Source organism: Erpetoichthys calabaricus, chromosome 11, assembly GCF_900747795.2.
Source record: "Erpetoichthys calabaricus chromosome 11, fErpCal1.3, whole genome shotgun sequence".
Lineage (NCBI taxonomy): Eukaryota > Metazoa > Chordata > Cladistia > Polypteriformes > Polypteridae > Erpetoichthys > Erpetoichthys calabaricus.
Window position 1 is genome coordinate 107057867 of NC_041404.2, and position 21107 is coordinate 107078973.

A 21107-nucleotide genomic window follows, 5' to 3' on the forward strand; every position below is an offset into this window, starting at 1 on the left:
CTTAATTATAGGCTGGTAGTCTCACTACAAACAAATATGGAATACCTGTACCATAGGTTATTCTTCTCAGACTTATAATAGAAGCTCCTGAGATACTTTCATAGTCAAGATGATTTAAGTGAAATGATTTTTTTTTTTCTAATTGACTAGCTGTGTTACACAGCTCTAGCCTGGAAAATTTTCTAAAACAGTGGGCCTCAGTTATAGTGCTGAGGATTAATTGGATATATCAGAAGTACTATGTAAGTTAGTGCTTTCTGTATACAACATTTGTGCCCCTTGCACTTGAAAATTCCACACAATACCATTTCATTTTCTAAGCCTGCTTAATGTTGTGAGGAAGGACTCACACTCAGTTACATTCAACAGCAACTGCTGAACCTGCGTCCCTTGTCTCCCAGAGCAGCGGGACTAATCGCCGGCGGCCCACAGAGCTACTATATATTCGCTGGGGAAGGAAAGTGGTAACCCGACTCTGCAACAACAAAATAAGAAGATACACAGACTGTACCTGCCTTTGATTATTATGGGCAATGTGAGATCGCTGGCAAATAAAATGGCTGAGGTCTCAGTGCTGACCAGGAGCCAAAGAGAATACAAACTCAACAGTCTTATGTGCTTCACAGAGATGTGGCTCATAGATTTAATATCATGTGGGTGGACAGAAGAAGGAACAAAAGTGGCAGAAAGAAAGGAAGTGGAGTTGCTGTTTTTTGTGAATGAATGAATGGACACATTACAGTTAAAGCACAGGTATGCAACCGAAATGTTGAGCTGCTTGCTGTTGGGTTCCGACCTCATTATATGCCAAATTAGTTTTTACATGCCCTTGTGGTGACAGTTTACTGTTAGTCTTCAATAAGCACACCAGTTTGAATGTGAAATACTTTACTTTCAAAAATGAAAAAAAACATGAACTGAAAAAGAACTGCAATATAAACACCACAAAAACTAACAACATCCGCGCATGCCCACAAGGAAGATACATCGTCTTAAAGGGGACAACAACAATAATTCAGTCTTAGTATGTTTATATACCGTAATTATAAACTTAACATTTACATCTCCCCTCGGGAGACACAGCAGTCAGAAGAAGCACAGTATATTCTGTAATAAACTCACTACTGACCATCCCTATTCTATTATTTCGATTTCTGAGAACTTCAACCATGTTTCACATTCTTTCTGCCAATTTTTACCACTTTGTGAACTGTACAACAAGGAAAACAGGACCCTGGACGTGTTATATGTCCAGTGTTAAAGATGCATGTAACTCTGTTGTTTTGCCATCTTTAGGCTGATCAGACCATAATTTGATATAGCTCATACTTGCATATGCTGCCAACCACTACCAGGACCATGCAAGAATAGACACCGGAGGCTGTGGGGTCTTATAGAGCATGTCCCTTTCCCAGAATTTGCAGAAGGTTCCCCAGTTGTGTAAAACATCTTGCGTGGTCCGAGTACGAAAGAAAGGGTGTTCTAGTGATCCCAAGGAATTCAGACCAGTTGCTTTTACTTCATACATCATGAAGGCCTATGAGAGGCTGGTCCTAAAACAGCTACAGCCCCTTGTCAGAACACTTGAATCTTCTTCAGTTTGCCTGTCAGACACATATAGGTTTGAAGGATGCTCTGATCTACAGTACTTGCTCCACAAAGCCTACTCCCACTTGGAAAAAACCAGCATCATAGTCAGATTTTTCAAGTGCTTATAACATCATTGAATCGAGGACTACCTAACCAATAAACCGCAATTTGTAAGGGATAGTATGGCAGAAATAGTGATGTGTTAAACTGGAGCATGTCAGGGAACTGTCCTGTCTGTCTTGCTGTTTACCCTTTACATGTCTGGCATCTGGTACTATACCACCGCTTACCACCCATAGAAATGTTCAAATGACTTCTCCATCACAGGCTGCATTAATAATAGAAACAAATCAAGAGTACAAGAAAGTTGTGGAGGACTCCGTCTTGTGGTGCAGGGACAACAACCTGTAACTCGACATCAGCAAGACAAAAGAGCTGGTGGTGGACTTCTGGTATTCCAAGGAGCCTCTGAGACCTGTCTTCATTCAGGAGGAGGACTTGGAAGTGGTGCAGAGCTTACAAGTACCTGGGAGTTCACATAAACTGCAATCTTCTGGGTAAGCAACCTGAGTGCAAAAGAAGCACAATGCATGAACATACTTATCAGGAAAGCCTGCACCATCAGAGGGCGAACCCTGGACACACTAATCTGTTGTGGAAAAGACGATATTGGCAAAATTGGGTGCCATCATGGAAAAATCTCCTCCCGGAGGCACTCTCTTGGAGCACTGTTAGCCACAGGCTAATTCCACCATGATGTGCTAAGAAGCGCCTCTGGTGGTCATTTCTGCCCACTGCTATTAGGCAATTCAGTGTGTCCTCCAACATACTCTTCAAGTTCATTTTTGAAATATCACCACAATATACAATTATTTTTATTGATTGACTGACTGTATTATTTATCCTTGAGTGTCTGCCCATGTGTTTGGTGTTTCTGCTGCTGTATGAATCTGAATTTCACAAAGGAATTAATGAAATTTATCTAATCTAATCTACAAATAAGACAGGAACAATAGCTTGACAGTCCATCGCAGGGTATACACACACCACAGCCAATTTAGCATCTACCGTCTGCATGCTTTTGTACTGTGGGAGAGAACATGCAAACTTCATACGTGGAGGACCCAGGACATGAACCCTGGTCTCCTTCTTGCAAGGCTGCAGCACCACCACTGTGGCACCATTCCATCTACTCTTGAACATCCATCCATTTTCCAGCCTGCTGAATCCGAACACAGGGTCACGGGGGGTCTGCTGGAGCCAATCCCAGCCAACACAGGGCACAAGGCAGGAAACAATCCTGGGCAGGGTGCCAACCCACCGCAGGACACACACATACACACCCACACACCAAGCACACACTAGGGCCAATTTAGAATCGCCAATCCACCTAACCTGCATGTCTTTGGACTGTGAGAGGAAACCGGAGCGCCCGGAGGAAACCCACGCAGACACGGGGAGAACATGCAAACTCCACGCAGGGAGGACCTGGGAAGCGAACCCAGGTCTCCCAACTGCGAGGCAGCAGCGCTACCCACTGCGCCACCGTGCCGCGTACTCTTGAACATTCTACATACAATTGCACAGTATAATTAAAACAGCCCTGCCATAGATCAATTCTTGCTTTCCCTAGCGACTTGACTTTTGTTGATGGTCATTGTAAAACACAATTTTAGAGGAAGCAGTGTGGTGTTTTTTTTGTTTTTTTTTTAATTCAAACAGATAATTGGTAGGAGTAATGAGAATTGTGGGTATTTATATATAATTTCCCCCTTTAGCAGATCCTGTATAAATGGCAGGTTCCATCAGATTTGAATGTAACACTTTGATCTATTTGTACAGTTACAAGGCTCAGGAGAGTTTAGATTAAAAGCAGTGTGGTATAGCAGTTCCACGGTGTTCTTTTTTTGGAGGGCAATACCTCCCTAGTTGGAATAAGTTCTTTTGTAATTGCTGCATTTTAAGTAACCGAAAACTATATAGATATGATATTAAAAGGCGATATCCCTCCCATAGTGATCACATAAGAGAAAATAACTTTCTTTACTGATGATTTACGCGGCATTACAGACAGGAAGCCATAGCAAGACAATACCAAGGTGGGATCTTGATCTATACAGTCTGCCATTTTTCGTCGCTGCGCTGGGAGGCTTTTCAGGACGAATGACGATATCACCCATCCGTCCGTCGGTTTCAAAGTGTTTGGCTGCTATCCAAGTCTTTTATACTGGTTTCTCCACGTGCAGGGCCATACTTAGGTTCCAAACAAGGGAAGAAGATTTTGTGCATAGTATAGTATACATCTGTCTTTAGGCTGACTATACATTACTCCAGCTGCCTTTGTCTATCTTGTCCTATTCTTGGCCCAGCAATTCTAAATGCTGAGCCCCTTTATACTAAATCTGGCTCAGCTATGCATGTACAAAGAAAAGAAAAACAGATTTAAAATGTCTGCACAGAGACAGTGACATTAAACTTAATATTATAACAAACTTATTATAACACGCGGCTCTGAAAGAACGGCTATTTTATTAGATAATCCATTGGCTGTGTCAGTTTCTGTGGGGGCACTCACGTAGCTGCAGGGAGTTGGTGAAGTAATTGGGGCAAGACGCACCTGCACGTGATGGTGCAATTTTTCTCAATTGCTTCATCGACTTCTTGACTGTGTAGCAGAGTGGGAGCGTTCAGGATGGCGTCCTCTTCAGAGATCCAAGGGACAACTGCGTGAGTGTGAAGAATGACAAGAGGACAACTGACCCCAAGCGGTCTGGCAGATGCCGATGGAGGCAGCCTTGACAGGGGTTGGGATGGAGAGGACCGCGGCTGCTGAAGTTTTTGCCAGCTGAGCGAGCGATGGGTGAGCTAGGGAGACTAGGAAGGAGTTGTGCTCAACTCCTTTGACCCAGTGCCTGTTGATTTTTATTCTCCTTTTTAGCCTTGCTATTAATCACCAGATTCACTGTTTTAATGGATTATTTATGTATTGGAAGCACTGCACTATTTTGTTTATTTGGACTCTTGAATGAATTGTTTTTAATAAAGCATTTAACACTTTGCACCAACCCGTTGCCTGGAGTGTTTTGTATCCATCTGCCAAACTCATCTGGTTACATTATCAATGGTGTCGGGTTCAAGAGGCTTCCATTATGGAAGAGGGAGCATGGAGCTGGACCCGCACCTTCACAAGCAGTACACAATGAATCTTGGTTTCCTTTAACACTAGAATCCCTGAAGCCTAAGAAAAAACTCATAATCCCGGCCCACCTTAAATTACTTTGCACCTCTCCATCAGTGTCTTTTGTTGTGTAAATGTGTAAGTCAGCATAAACAGCCTGCTATCACATCCCCTCCTTAACGGAGCTCAACTCGAGGCCAAAAAAAAAGTCTCCCAGCTCAAGACAAGGCTCCTTATTTGCATGTGAGGTGCCTGGAGTTGTAGAGGGTAAATAATACAGTATATCGTTATTTGGAATACATGCATTTTATGTGTGTTCATTGTCTACAAAGATCTGGGAAAGTGTAGGATGAAAGGAAGTGCGAGGCAAGAAATGCTGAACACATACCTAAAGCAGAAACCTTTTCCATGTTATACTAATAATAACGTGAAGTGTATATAAACTAAACACCTGTGCTTTTATTCAAGAATATATTTAAAGTACCCTAAGTTCTTGTCAATAAGCCGCGGCTTATCTAAGGAAAAAAGTTGTGAAAATGAAAAAATAGAATATCGGCTTATACATAAGTCCGGCTTATACATCCATCGCGGGGGTTGCGTTCCAGAGCCACCCGCGAAATAAGAATATCCGCGAAGTAGAAACCATATGTTTATATGGTTATTTTTATATTGTCATGCTTGGGTCACAGATTTGCGCAGAAACACAGGAGGTTGTAGAGAGACAGGAACGTTATTCAAACACTGCAAACAAACATTTGTCTCTTTTTCAAAAGTTTAAACAGTGCTCCATGACAAGACAGAGATGACAGTTCCGTCTCACAATTAAAAGAATGCAAACATATCTTCCTCTTCAAAGGAAGAAACAAATCAATATGTCTGTTTGGCTTTTAAGTATGCGAAGCACCACGGCACAAAGCTGTTGAAGGCGGCAGCTCACACCCCCTCCGTCAGGAGCAGACAAAGAGAGGGAGAGGGAGAGTTTGTTTTTCAGTCAAAAATCAATACGTGCCCTTCGAGCTTTTAAGTATGCGAAGCACTGTGCAGCATGTCTTTTCAGGAATCAGCTTTACAAAAGATAGCAACGTGAAGATAATCTTTCAGCATTTTTAGACGAGCGTCTGTATCGTCTAGGTGTGCAAACAGCCCCCCTGCTCAATCCCCATACGTCAGGATCACAGATAGTCAGCGCAAGATTGACAGAAAAGTAAGCAATCTAGCTTCTCAGCCATCTGCCAATAGCGTCCCTTGTATGAAATCAACTGGGCAAACCAACTGAGGAAGCATGTACCAGAAATTAAAAGACCCATTGTCCGCAGAAATCCGCGATATATATTTAAATATGCTTACATATAAAATCACAATTTAAATGACCGCTACGCGCTCGTGTTGACTCGGCGACGCCCAGAGCAGAAAGAACGCGCTCCGGCCGCTCCAACCGCGCCATGCGGGGAGTGAGAGAGACGGCAATATCTCACACTCTCTCCCCCCTTAAAGAAATTAAATGGGCGCGAGTGAGACCACTGACCTCCCTCCCTTCTATTAGTTATAGGTTATAGTATGTTCGGCTTATCCATGAGTCCGGCTTATCTATGATACGATTTTATTTTAAAAATTCGTATGATTTTTGGTCTCCGGCTAATACATGAGTCCGGCTTATAGACAAGAACTTAGGGTAAAAAAAAATATATCATTCAATTCACATGTTGTTGTCAATGAGTTACAAACCCATGCTCAAATGTCAATTGACAGAAAGCTAATACTTATTCTGGATGGTGCAGAGGTAAGAAGTGCTGCCTTATAACCAAAAGGTTGCCGGTTCGAGACCCAACACTTCACGTTTTGAGTAGTGAGCTACTATTATTATTACTGTAATGTAATAAAAATATATATTTGATTTGAGTCTGTAACACTCCGTGTAAATTTTGTAATAAGTTACGGCTTTTTTTTTTTTTTTATTATCCAGTTTTATTCTCTCACTGACATTCATGTGGAACCACGAACTTGCCTCTCCCTCACTGAGTTAATGCAGTTTATCTCCATTCTTTTCACAAGAGCAGTGATGACCACAGTTGGTACTGTGGTTGATACCTGCTCAGAATTATTTGTTGTACCGGCTATCAGACTGGACAAAGGCAGGACCATAGCAACAGACTGCGCTTTTGCTGGCTAATAGACTGCTGCACCACAACTAGGGCCAGACTGGAAAGGTTATTCAGGCCAGGAATTCCAAGTCTAACTCAGGCCACACAATATACATCAGTTTTCTTGTACAGGCACAGACTCAAAAAAACAACAAACACCATTTTGTCTTGGAATTTTTTTTATAAATGATGAGACAGTAGATTCAGCTTTTACACATACGTCTCACTCTTAAATATTAGTCTCAAGACAACCTCTGATAAAGTGTAGAACACTTCATAAATGTAAACACTTCAAAATTAATAAACCATGTAGTTCTATAATATTTATATTAAAATGTTGCCAGAGGTCCGAGATGACAGCAAATCTGTCATTTTTCACATGTTCTGCACGGGTGTCTTTGTTATCAAAGGGCAAATTCTGCATGATAGTCTGATAGTGGTCACAGGGCATCATCTCTTCGATTGCCGCTACAGCAAATAGTTCTGTCCAAGTGTCAACCACAGCACCAACTGTGGTGATTGCTGCTCTTGTGAAAAGAATGGAGATAAACTTCCATCAATTCAGAGAGGGAGGGGCAAGTTTGTTGTACCACGTGAATGAGACTGAGAGTATAAAACAATAAAAAAGCGATTACTTTTACAAGTAGCCAAACTTTACACTGGGTGTTACAAACTCAAATCAACTGTATGTTTTTATTAAAGCAATAATAATAATAGCAGCTCACTACTCCAAACGCGAAGTGCCGGGTCTCGAACCGACAACCTTTTGGTTATAAGGCAGCAGTTCTTACCTATGCACCATCCAAGAATATGTATTAGCTTTCTGTCGATTTGACATTTGAGCTTGGGTTTGTAATCCATTGACAACATGTAAACTGAATTGTTAGTTTTTTTTGTTTTTTTTTGTACTTTGGTTATATTCTTGAATAAAAGCGTATGTGTTTATTTGATATTTGGACTAAAGTCTTCACACATTATACACTTCACGTTATTATTAGTATAACATGGAAAACGTTTCTGGTTTAGGTATGTGCTCAGTATTTCTTCTCTCGCATTTCCTTTCATCCTACACTTACCCAGATCTTTGTAGGCACTGAACACGCATGACATGCATTTATTCCAAATAACTATATACTGTATTATTTACCTTATACAACTCCAGGCACCTTACATGCAGATAAAGAGCTGGGCTTGAGCTGGGAGAACTTTTTGCCCGATTTAAACTCCATCTACACATTTACAAAACAAATGACGCCAATGGAAAGGTGTGAAAGAGTTTAAGATGGGCCAGGATTACGAGTTTTTCATAGGCTTCAAGAATTCTAGTATTAATTTATTGCATACAGCACCGATGTTTATAGACTGCATATTTATGTTACACAAAATTAACTAATTTTGTACTGTAAGCATTGTACAGATAAGAACAGGTTAAAAGAAATAATACCTTGAACTATATACATTGTCCACTTCCTCTATGTTCTGTTTTAGGGGAACTCCTTTGTGAATGTGAATTTCCCCTTGGGATTAACTATCTATCTATCCATCTATCCATCCATCCATCCATACTGACTAGGGCATACCATTGTACATACTGTATGCCTTGAACTGGGCTAGTATGCTGTACCTGCTTTTCTGTGTTTGTTCTTTGCGATCCAGAGTATAGCAGCACATCCCAGTTTTCCGTAATACTATATGTGTTTCACCACCAAATTGCCCTCCCAACTCCCCATTCTTTGAAATTTGTGTATATACAGTAAGAGCACTTGACAGTTCAGTCTGACTTGAATTGGAATGTATTTTGTACCGCATTGTGAGCAGTAAGAAGAAGCCAACAGAATACATGTACCCAAGAAGGCCACTTGCTAACATTATCTTCTTAGGTCAAAACTCAAACATCCGCTTTCCATCTCATTTTCTGTGCAGCTCACCACCTCATCTTTTTTTTCTGTGCAGGAGGACATCTGCCCTTTTTGACTCGCCACCAGCCACATTCCTCTGAGTGATTACAGCATTTGCATGAACTGCATGCCCCATTTCTCCAAGTGAGCACAGCTGAGACAAAAAAGGATGTGTTGCCTAAGAATAACCCACTCACCACAGCTTTATAATCGACAAATAACAAGAAATAAACTTTTTTTTTCCCCCAAAATGTCACCAAATTTCAGTCAAATCCATCAAGGCATTTTTGAAATTTTGGTTTGTTTAATTTTGCTACTGTAAGGGTTTTTTTACCCCTAAATTTTGATATGTCAAAATTTGCTTTCTTAATGAATACCTACTGCACTCGATGTACTATCCTGACAAATTTCAGCTGTTTAACTAAATGGGAAATGGTGTTTTTGTTAATGAGTAACAGGTACATTACTTCAGACTTTCTGTTAAGTGTATATTTGTGTAAATATTGTGAATATATTTTAAGAATCTTAAAAGAATTAAAAAGAAATTTAAAAAATTAAAAGAATCTTAAAATGCTAATTATTAAATAACTTACTGTGATGGAGTTGACCACCCCTTCCCAATCTAGCAGTTTTTCTACATTGAACACTACATCATACATGAAAAAAATAAAAATTGGCTTGATTTGCAGATTATGCTTATACTTAGTGCCGTGCGGTGTACCTGTTCATACCGGAAACCGTTTTTTATTTTTTTTATGATATGGATTTTTTTATACCGCAACACCAGTTTAAATTGCGTAAATGACGTTCGGAACGTGGCGCAGCGGGAAACTGTTCAAGTGGGGACCTTTTTCACTGCTATACAGCTAGACACAGATTTGTTGCACTAGGGCTCTTTTTCACTGCTACACCACCAAATAGTGGGCGGTAGCATAGGTATGCCGCGCGGTGAAAATGGACAGAGAGCCGAAAAAAAGGAGTCACGTCTGTCGCCTGGAGATGCTTTAGTTTTAAAAGGTCAGATGTGTAAATACTGTTTCTATACTACTGGATAATACTGTAAGCCAGGGATGTGCAAAGTCATTCCTGGAGGGCCGCAGTGGCTGCAGGCTTTTGTTCCAACCCAATTGCTTAATAAGAAGCACTAATTGCTCTAGAAACACTTCTGCTTCATTTTAGTTATCTCCCTCGTTAAGATTTTGAACCCTTATTGCTTATTTAACTCTTAAACAGCTGCATTCTTGGTTTTTAATTGCTCCTTATTAGCAATAAGATGCAAATGACAAAAGAAACCAGCAGTTATCCATTTTGCTTGTTACCCTTTACGCCTGTGTGTATTTATCATGCACTATTTGGTTTAATTAAATACTTGGAAGGAAAGAGAAGACAAAAAAGTCAAGGATTGAGAATTACCCATCCGTTTTACACTTCAAAATATTTGGATATCTTTAGAATGGAAAAAAAATCTAGGATTTGAGAATGACTTGACATAGCAGAGTTAAAGCACTAAAAAGCCATGAAATGTAATTATTGGCAAGGATTGTTTTCTAATTAAACAACTGGGTTGGAATAAAAACCCGCGGCCACTGCGGCCCTCCAGGAATGGCTTTGCACACCCCTTCTGTAAGCCAAGTTGTACTTGTTTTATTTGTTTTCAATACAGTGTAATGTACCTGGGTACCGTGTAATATTGTGACGACATGTTGACTTTATTCTCGTACTTTGTCATTAAAGTAGAACATCATAAACTAAACTTCATCGTAAAATGAATATTTAATTTACTAGATTTTCTCAAACCCCATCATAAGTTATATAGCACATTAAATGCTTTGTGTTAAGTGTTCCCCGAGCTTCTTAAACTGACCCTCTGCACTAAGAGGAGGCACCTGCAGCAATCGCCGCACAGAATCCATTCACATGATATTCATGCTCTCTGAATATTTAGAATGCCAAGATAAATACTTGATATAATTTTCATGGTGAAATGCATTAAAGCATGTATTAATCATGTGGGGGCACGGTGGCGTGGAGGTTGCACTGCTGCCTCGCAGAAAGGGTGTCCCGGGTGTACCCTGCCTTGCATTTGCATGTTTTTCTGGTGGGTTTACTTGCCGTGCTTCAGTTTCCTTTCAAAGTCATGTAGGATGTGGGGTTTTGTTATGCTATATTGACCCTGCTAGTGTGTGTTTTGCTCGTATTCATCCTGCGATGTACTGGCAACTCGTTCAGGGATGGACACAACCCTGAATGGATGGCATAAATTAAACATGTATAACTAGTTTTAATTTCACAAAGACATTTATCGTGTGGTGATTGGTTATGTGGAGAAAGAAAAAGGAAGGATAGAAATTGGGGTTTTGGTACGTCAGAGACAGCAAGCGTGCAATAAAGAAAGCCTGCTCAGAATAACATCCATTGAATTCTGTGTTCGTCTCTCTGACCACCAGATCACAAACCCAACATTTAAACAATATCTAAGTTAAACCTGTGCGATACCCATTCATACATCCAGTTTTTCGGAGCCTCGTCACACCTGCCATAAAGTTCTCTACACTGAACATACACCGGGGACCCCTTACTGCGAGGGAGCAGCACTACCGCCACACTACCGTGCATGTTTAATACCTGCTTTAATGCATTTCATCATGAAAATGTATTTATCTTAGCATTCTAAATTTTCAGAGAGCAGGAATATCATACAGTGAATGGATTCTGTATGGTGATCGCTGTCTCCTCTTAGTGCGGAGGAAGTCAGTTTAAGAAGCGTAGTGATTAACAAGTGGGTCGGGGAACACAACACAAAGCATTTAATGTGCTATGATTTTAGGATGAAGTTTAGTTTACGACATTCTACTTTAATTATAAAGTAAACTATGAGAATAGAGTGGAAATGTCGACTTTAATCTCGACATAAACGGCGAGAATAAAGTGGAAATGTCGACTTTATTCTCGACGTATAGTTTTTTTTTTTCTTCCCTGTGTCCGTATTTTTTTTTCTTCACCGTGGCCCTAATACGATTCCGTAGGGCTATACCACAACAATTATAAATGCAAGTTGCAGTTCTATTATTTATGTATATAGCTTAGCTTGAGGCAAGGTCCATATTAATGCAGTTTGCCTAAATGATAGTTCAGTTGGTAAAGATGTCATCACCAAGATTGCACTTGTTTTATTTTATTTTAATTTGGTGAATACTGTGTAATGCACCTGGGCTTTTGAAGCCTTGAAGTAATAGTGCAACTATCAGTAATAATACAATTATTTATTTTATTGTTATTATTTATTAGTTTAAATATTATGCAGTTTAATGATGGTAAAGTTGTTTAAAAAGTCACTTTAACGTGTCAGTGGACAGAGATTGTTAACATTAACAGAAAGTGTAGTTGTTTTACAAAAAATATTTATTTATTCCTTTTCTAAGACATGTTCAGTGCAATACAACTTTTGACAAGCACTTCTGGTCTAAATTCCTCTTTGGATGGTTGAAAATATGTTGTCAAAATTATAATTTAAGTTTTTGCAATATTTGTTAAATAAAAAGGTTCTATATTTTGACTGCATCTGTCATGCAATGTGATTTCCTTCTCTTCATTAGTGCCACCCCCTTGAAAAGTATCACTTTATGGGGCAATGCAAACCTGTATTAATACTTGTGTGCACATTAAAATGTTTTTTTTTTTGTACAATGTACAATGCTCTTGACAGTGGAATAGGTTATTCTTAGCCAGTAATTGCAGTGGAACATGTGTTTAACATCCACTCATGCATGGGGAAAAAAATACTGTCAAATACCGTGAAACCGGGATAATTTAGAAAAATACCGTGATATAGAATTTTGGTCATACCGCCCACCCCTACTTATACTAAGCTTCATTTTTTTTTAAATGATTGCAGGAAAGAAGAGCCTTGGAAAGGAAGGCTGCAGAGCTAGAAGAGGAGCTTAAGGTGAAGAGAGTAAATAATAGGAGATTGCATAAATGTCTGGAGTTTATTTGTTAAGACATCGTACATGGCACTCTAACATTTTTTACCATGTCTTTTTTTTCCCCTGTCATGAATATGGATCTTGATACCAACTTGTACCTTGCCCTCTTTCCTAGGTTCTGGCAGACCTACGAGCTGATAACCAGAGACTAAAAGATGAAAATGCTGCATTGATCCGGGTCATCAGCAAGCTTTCAAAATAGCAAAGAAGTACTGGAGCTCATCAAACAGAAGACCAGATAAGCTCACAGTGACCCTTTCCTACTTTCTGGTCACTTGAAGGCAGGATGAAGCTTTCTATTCCTTCCTTGAGCACTGTTTTTGTGAAACACTGGTTTCACTGATAGGCAGTGTAATCAGCAAAGACTGCCATTAACTGCTTATGCAGCCCTCTCTCTACAAGTACATTTCATCGTATAAAATGTGTCTATACATCAGCACTGCTTATAGCTATCAACCAGCATGTTGTATTTACTGTAGGAGACAATGTAATGGAATCTTAAATGCTCTTGGGCAGTTTTCAAATGGTCATGATGTTTTGTGTTTGTGTGCAGAAACACAAGTCTGCATGTCCATCTTAATTGAAAGGGCAGAAATATAAAGAGCCTTCCCTCACCATCCCATTCTCACCAGCATACTTTTTAGAAAGTAATTTGTGAGCAAAATGTTAATTGTGAGGTCTCACTTCTTGCTTGTTCCTACCTGATTTTACTCTCTGCACTCAGTTTGCAGGCCTGGTGACAGTAATGCACAAACCAGTCAGAAAGAATGTAAACTCAGTTTTTTTGTTTTGTTTTGTTTATTGGAAGCCCTGAACAAAGTGTATATACAAGAAACCTAGAGAAAATTATTTGAAATGTACCTCTAGGTGTTTTAATTGCATTTTTACACATGCAGCATTTATTTCTAGTTTACTACATTATTGGGACTTTGGGCAGTTTTGTATTTTGCACAGTTTAATTGATCTCCTTAAGCCTGTGGGAAAGGTTGTGTTTGTCCCTAGTGATGCTTCATAAAAAAAATTTGTTTTAATCTGATTGGTTTGGTAAGAACAGCATACTCTTACCCATTTTATTCTCCAGGTAGCTGCCTCTGATTGAGTATACTAAATGGTTTTCAATTTTGGTGTACCTCTCCTTTTGAGATTGTGAGAAGAGTGGCTTGATAGATAAGGGTGATGGTGGTGAAGTTTGTGGTGGGCTCACAAACTATTAATGCTGGATAGAAAGTTTCCCGAATTGCCATTTTCCAGACATGGACCTTCCCTGCATCAGTGTTCTTATCTTATTTTTTTTTCTTTTCCTTTCATTAGCTCATAAATTTCCTGCAAGGGATGGCAGAGAATCAGCATCTGATCTTCTTGGGGGATGATTCTAGTTTTACTCTCATCCAGGCAACAGTGCTGTCCCTGGGCAGTGCCAGTGTTAGTGTTTATCTCCCAGAACATGTTTGTTTTTTCATTTTATCTGTCTAATATTTTTACAATTGCATTGCCAAAAATGAATCTCTTGGTGACCAACAGTAACTATTATGCATGTTATTATTTGCACTGTAATATTTTATGGTCTTCGGTGAGTAGAAATGTGACCTTTATTTTATGTTTTTCTTTTTTTAGGCAAACAAAATCACTGCTTTGATATTTTTATTATTTTTATTTCTGAATGCTGTTTTAGAGACAACTTCTGAGGCAGCCTCTCACGTGTTTGTATCTCTTCCTGGCCATGGCAGTGTTTTCAAGTAAATGTTTGCCAAGTTACACTGTCTGTTACTAGGTTTGATAATACACTTGCCAGCGCCCCTTGGTGCCACACAGCACGTGTTAATGCTGTCCTCTGAAGACACTCAAGTTAAAGAGAAAAAATGTGAATGGTATTCACTGGTAGCCTCCCCTTCTTGGTGGGGGGGTAACACTTTTCTGCTGTATTAATGTCTTTGAAGACCTGCGGAGTTTCTTAACACACTGGTGTTCTTCCCCTGTTTTTTTTTTTTTAATGTTTTGGTCATGACAAATCTTTATTTTTATTTTTTTAAGCATTCTTCATATTTGTGCCTAACTACCCAAAGTGAAAAATTTATTTGTGGAGTGAAATGTGAGAGACTCAGGGATTGTCAGCAGGACTGTTATTTAAAGTGTATTTTTACATAAACCATTTATTGTAGCCTCTTGAGTTTCCTATGTGAATGAACTAAATTGTTTGGGGTGCAATCTTTACTTCAAACTGACTAATTAAAGGGTATAGTTTAAACATCGTCCAAGTGAAATACTGTGTGCAAGAACCAGTAACTTACGACCCAGTTATTCCTGCTGTCTCAAAGCTGTCCCTCAAGATTGACATGCTAACTACGAGTGTGGCATTCACTTAAACTGTCTTATTCTGCAGTTAAATGCAGTCATTCTGCCAAAAGCCCCCATGATGTCAGTATCTTGTGTCCAATGGACCAGACATAAGTGCATTACAGTCAGGTAGCAGGTGCCAGTGGTTGCCTAAAGAAACTCTGCATGTTTCAGACCAGTATTTGCTATCTGGCAAGGACTGAATTTTTCATTTATGTGTACTGGTTAATAGTTAAACCTTTTTTTAATACACATTGTTTGAATCTTAATGTGCAATAAAGGCATGGAAACTTGTTTTTTTTATATACAGAAAGGCAAAAAGAAAAAAATATACATATATGAATATAAATCTCTATATTGTTTTTGCTGCAATGCTGCAGCAATCTTTAAGCACAGAAAGAAGAATAAAATTATTGTTGTAATGTTGTCCTGTGTGTAGTGTTTCACTGGAAAGCTGTATTCATAGTGTATCTGACTCTGCCAGCATGCTATCTGAGGATTTATCTGAGTCTGTATGCAACCCTGAGCTACAATGGCAGAGCCTTCAAATTTTATTGTAGTGACACTTGACAGTTAAAAGGGAATTAAAAGCTCCTCAATTCAGAATGATGAGGTGTGGGAGGCTGTCCTGGATGAATTTGGTGCTATGCCAACACTTGGCATAATCACAAATAACTTACTCGTTCTGGGCCATTTTAGAGTCCCCAAACAATCTAAAATAAATGCATGTGTGTTGTGAGAAACCATGTTGTGAATAAGACAAAGTCGAGTCTAAAATGTCCTTGCAGAATTGTATTAATAAGAACAGAGAGAAAGGGATGTTAATTAAAAAGCATGTTGTGTAGAACGAAGCAATCTGATAAGAAAATGATAAATATACTATTCATTAGGTTAAAGTTCTCACCCTGTCTGCATGGGTTTTCACCAGTTTCTTCCAACGTCCCAAAGACATGCAAGTTAATGTTGAATGACAACACTAAATTGGCCCAGTTTAGGTCTTAGTGAGATTGTGCCCTAAGGTGGACTGGAAACTCACCTGGGCTGGGGCTAGTTTCATCCTTGCAGCAGGGATAAACCCTGGCCTCCAGTGACCTAATTTTGGAATACATGCTTTTGGAAAATGAGCGAATTTAAAGCAACATTGATTGAAGAACAGATGCAGATGTCTTTCTTGAATGTAAAAAACTGCAGATTTAAAAATAATAATTTACCAGTTTCATGTGTTTAGTCTTAAAGTTAAAGTTTATATGTACTAAGTCAAGCAAAATGACATCTACACCCTAGTACTTAAAGCTTATATGTATTATCTATTATGAAAATGTTTTAATGCCTTCAGAGTTTTGTTCCATTCAAAGCCACACATGAAGTGAGTTCTACAATTCTTCCAGGCAGTGCAATGCAGAGAACAGTTCATCAATGAATGCAAACAAAAAATGTGGCAATGTGTACAAGGGCCGTCTGTCTGTCTGTCTGTCTATGATATAACCCCAAGGGGTGCTCAAACACTGGTAAGAGAGTTGACGCCACAACCATTCTATTTTATAGGTCTATCAGGTCATTATTGTCACATGTACAGAAAGCACTGAAATTCTTTACTTCCATGTGCTACTCAACATCAAACTCTCCAGCGCCATGATTAGTGAGCATTACCATACCACAAAACATCTGTCTTCCTCACGTTAAAAATTTCTGAACATATTTACATTTAATGGTAGATCTATATATAGATATAAATAAAAATTACATTTAAGAGATTACAGAAATGTTCACAAAAATGTACAGTATGTATTTGTAATATGAATATGCACACAGGTATCTGACTAACACCCAATTAGTACCCACATGTAATAATATAGTATGTAAAACACTTATTTATGAGAACTACTTTTTCAGATTTTTAACATGAAATTGAACAAAGTATTTTAAAATTTAAAAAGGGAATGTTAATTCACTTTTTTTCCAAATCTGCTTAATCCGATAGAAAATTCATACAAATTAGTTAATTTACTTCTTTAAGACACTGATAGCTTACATGGCTTCTTTAATAACAATAGTGCTTTTATGGAGTGGTTCAAAGTCTTTTCCCTTTTTGACAGTTTGTCTTTTTTTGATAGATCACTGTTTCTGAGACCTTCCTTTATAGGCCTCTCTCGAGTCATTTTGCCAGAAAGAGTGGCCCTAGGCTGATCTTCTGCAGACTTCATAGGAGGTATCATTCAGGACATCTGTGTTCCTGTGGAACAAATCCTTTGAATTCTCAATCATAAAGTGGAGTGACTGAATTTCTAGAGGCCATTTTTATACCCTGACATTGGTCTCCAGATTCTGGACCATCCACTTTAGTGCAGTGTGGTCCATCACCAGGTGAATTCATTTTTCATTTCACTATTTACTCTTGCAACCAGTCTCTTAACCGTATGACAGCATATAAATAAGGGTGAACAACCGTAGCAAATTGCTAGGTGGAAGGCCCCTTTGCAAAAATATTTATCTCCGCTGTCAGGTATTCTTTCATGTCTTCATGCATGCATTGCAACTGTTGTTTATTGTTCTGTGGTTGAAGGGCATATTCAGTTATGGAAATTTTGCTGCTCATTTATACCATCTTGGAGGTTTGTTCTTCCTCCGCCCGGACACAGTCTAAATGGGACTCGTGGTGTAACACTAAACCTCCACAAGCAGTTTTCATTTTCTCCATCCCTTGTATTCTGCCAACTATGTCATTTGTAACCTGTAGGGGGTACTCCACCCACCGGGAATAGAACTAACACCACAACCATTCCAATTAAAAAATGAAGAAAATAATTTATTCATATCTGTATGGCAACAACAGCCAACAAAACTTTTTAAATAAAACAATACATCTTGTAGAGCAGTTCAAAGTCGCTTCACATTTAAATAAAAGTTTGTCTTTAAGTTCCTTCTCTTTGTGGACTTACTCCCACTTGATGTATATAAAGCAGCGTTCAAAGGGTGGTTTTCCTCGGTTGGCTCCAAGCAGATGTTAGCTGCCTTCACTGTTTCTGGGAGCTTCTTTTAAAGATCCATCTTGGGTCAACTCATCAGCGGGGTTGGTCCAATACTGACATTCTGCAAACCTCGAGGGGAGTAACTTCCTGATGAACATTGTCATTGTCTTCCTGGGTAGGAATCAATCATGCTGCCTTCTAGTTCCCTGAAGAAAAGCGAGAACATGATTTGAATCAGCTAGAGCCTCTCATTCCAACCCCTAATCCTTCTCTGTACCCCAGTCCGGACGTGACAACAAATTGGTACAAACTGTGGCAATTAAAGAAACCCTTTTACTGAGTGAGTACCATATGCTGCCCATCTCCTGAACTTGGTAAGGAGGGTGCTCACTGCTGCCTTGAGACGTTTTTTTTATATTTGTGTGGGTGGCTTTCTCAGCAGGGTTGCTGTTCAGCAACAATGCAAGAATAAAAATGCTAGCAAGTATCTGTGACACATGAGTGAATGCCCACAAGCGAGCCACTAAAGTATTGTGCTAATAATTGGAAGTCCTCTAAAGCCTTTCTGACAACCCTCCTCTGCATTTTAGTGCTTGTAAGGATTTTATTGCACTCAACAAGAAAATGTAAAAGCTCTAGATTGCAAAATATCACAGCATGCCATTCCCAAAGTTTGTAATCCATTTCAGGGTTGATAGAGGCTAGTGATTATCTCAGCAGCATCAGGCACAAGGCAGGAACCAACCCTGGAGTTCATTATATTCAAGTTTTAAGTGCAATACACATTGTAAATAAAATGCCAGATAATGAATAAAAACTGGAAAACACAATTCAGTAGCTGCAGCATATTGAAGTACAGTGTATATGTACTGTATCTATAGGCGTTGGTAAAATAAAGATCATTATGTTAGATACTGTAAATAAATGCTTGTGATTTTAGATCCAATAACCAGAAGTGTGATCAGAAGCCTTTCACTGGTAATGACAATGTCTCCTTAAGGGATCTTTCCAGTACCAGGAGGGTTAACATGATCTAAGTGGCAGTAAAACCATAAGCCAACAAAGGACACGGAACACAAAAAGAAATGAGAACAACTTGGTAGTACATAGTATAATGACTGTTAAATTTATTAAAAAACAAGTATACCAGGAGCCTATGATGCCTCTTTGCCTGCAGCCTTGGGCACCATCCTCTGTTTTGACATCTGATAGACATGAATTGAAATGGACCAGGGTGAGTGAGACTTTCTATTCACAAGTGCACCAAAGTTTACTAAAAAAAACTACAAATTAAATTGTTAAAAAATGCAACAGTGCCTACACAGTTATTCAATAAATATGTCTTCTTTAAAGTTGTGCCCATAAAAACTGTTTCTTTGGAGATGCTCCATACAGTGCATCCGGAAAGTATTCACAGCACATCACTTTTTCCACATTTTGTTATGTTACAGCCTTATTCCAAAATGGATTAAATTCATTTTTTTTCCTCAGAATTCTACACATAACACCCCATAATGACAACGTGAAAAAAAGTTTACTTGAGGTTTTTGCAAATTTATTAAAAATAAAAAAATTGAGAAAGCACAGGTACATAAGTATTCACAGCCTTTGCCATGAAGCTCAAAATTGAGCTCAGGTGCATCCTGTTTCCCCTGATCATCCTTGAGATGTTTCTGCAGCTTAATTGGAGTCTACCTGTGGTAAATTCAGTTGATTGGACATGATTTGGAAAGGCACACACCTGTCTATATAAGGTCCCACAGTTGACAGCTCATGTCAGAGCACAAACCAAACATTAAGTCAAAGGAATTGTCTGTAGACCTCCGAGACAGGATTGTCTTGAGGCACAAATCTGGGGAAGGTTACAGAAAAATTTCTGCTGCTTTGAACGTCCCAATGAGCACAATGGCCTCCATCATCCATAAGTGGAAGAAGTTCGAAACCACGAGGACTCTTCCTAGAGCTGGCCGGCCATCTAAACTGAGCGATCAGGGGAGAAGGGCGGTGACCAAGAATCCGATGGTCACTATGTCAGAGCTCCAGAGGTCCTCTGTGGAAAGAGGAGAACCTTTCAGAAGGACAACCATCTCTGCAGCAATCCACCAATCGGGCCTGTATGGTAGAGTGGCCAGACGGAAGCCACTCCTTAGTAAAAGGCACATGGCAGCCCGCCTGGAGTTTGCCAAAAGGCACCTGAAGGACTCTCAGACCATGAGAAAGAAAATTCTCTGGTCTGATGAGACAAAGATTGAACTCTTAGGTGTGAATGCCAGGCGTCACGTTTGGAGGAAACCAGGCACCGCTCATCACCAGGCCAATACCATCCCTACAGTGAAGCATGGTGGTGGCAGCATCATGCTGTGGGGATGTTGTTCAGCGGCAGGGACTGGGAGACTAGTCAGGATAAAGGGAAAGATGACTGCAGCAATGTACAGAGACATCCTGGATGAAAACCTGCTCCAGAGCGCTCTTGACCTCAGACTGGGGCGACGGTTCATCTTTCAGCAGGACAACGACCCTAAGCACACAGCCAAGATATCAAAAGAGTGGCTTCAGGACAACTCCGTGAATGTCCTTGAGTGGCCCAGATTTGAATCCGATTGAACATCTCTGGAGAGATCTTAAAATGGCTGTGCACTGACGCTTCCCATCCAACCTGATGGAGCTTGAGAGGTGCTGCAAAGAGGAATGGGCGAAACTGGCCAACGATAGATGTGCCAAGCTTGTGGCATCATATTCAAAAAGACTTAAGGCTGTAATTGCTGCCAAAGGTGCATCAACAAATTATTGAGCAAAGGCTGTGAATACTTATGTACGTGTGATTTCTCAGTTTTTTTATTTTTAATAAATTTGCAAAAACCTCAAGTAAACTTTTTTCACATTGTCATTATGGGGTGTTGTGTGTAGAATTCTGAGGAAAAAAATGAATTTAATCCATTTTGGAATAAGGCTGCAACATAACAAAATGTGGAAAAAGTGATGCGCTGTGAATACTTTCCGGATGCACTGTA

At 39.5% G+C, this 21107-nt stretch overlaps 1 protein-coding gene across 2 annotated transcripts in view; it reads left to right on the top strand.

Annotated features, from left to right (window-relative positions):
* Positions 1–15553, top strand: part of ppp1r12c (protein phosphatase 1, regulatory subunit 12C) — a 260970-nt gene extending 245417 nt beyond the window's left edge. For both annotated transcript variants that reach the window (XM_028813684.2, XM_028813686.2), the window contains exons 20-21: positions 12703–12753; positions 12909–15553. In XM_028813684.2, the coding sequence (XP_028669517.2) occupies positions 12703–12753; positions 12909–12995 (138 nt within the window). In that variant the 3' untranslated portion in view covers positions 12996–15553. The remainder of the gene's footprint in view (positions 1–12702; positions 12754–12908) is intronic.
* The last annotated feature ends 5554 nt before the right edge of the window (positions 15554–21107 follow it).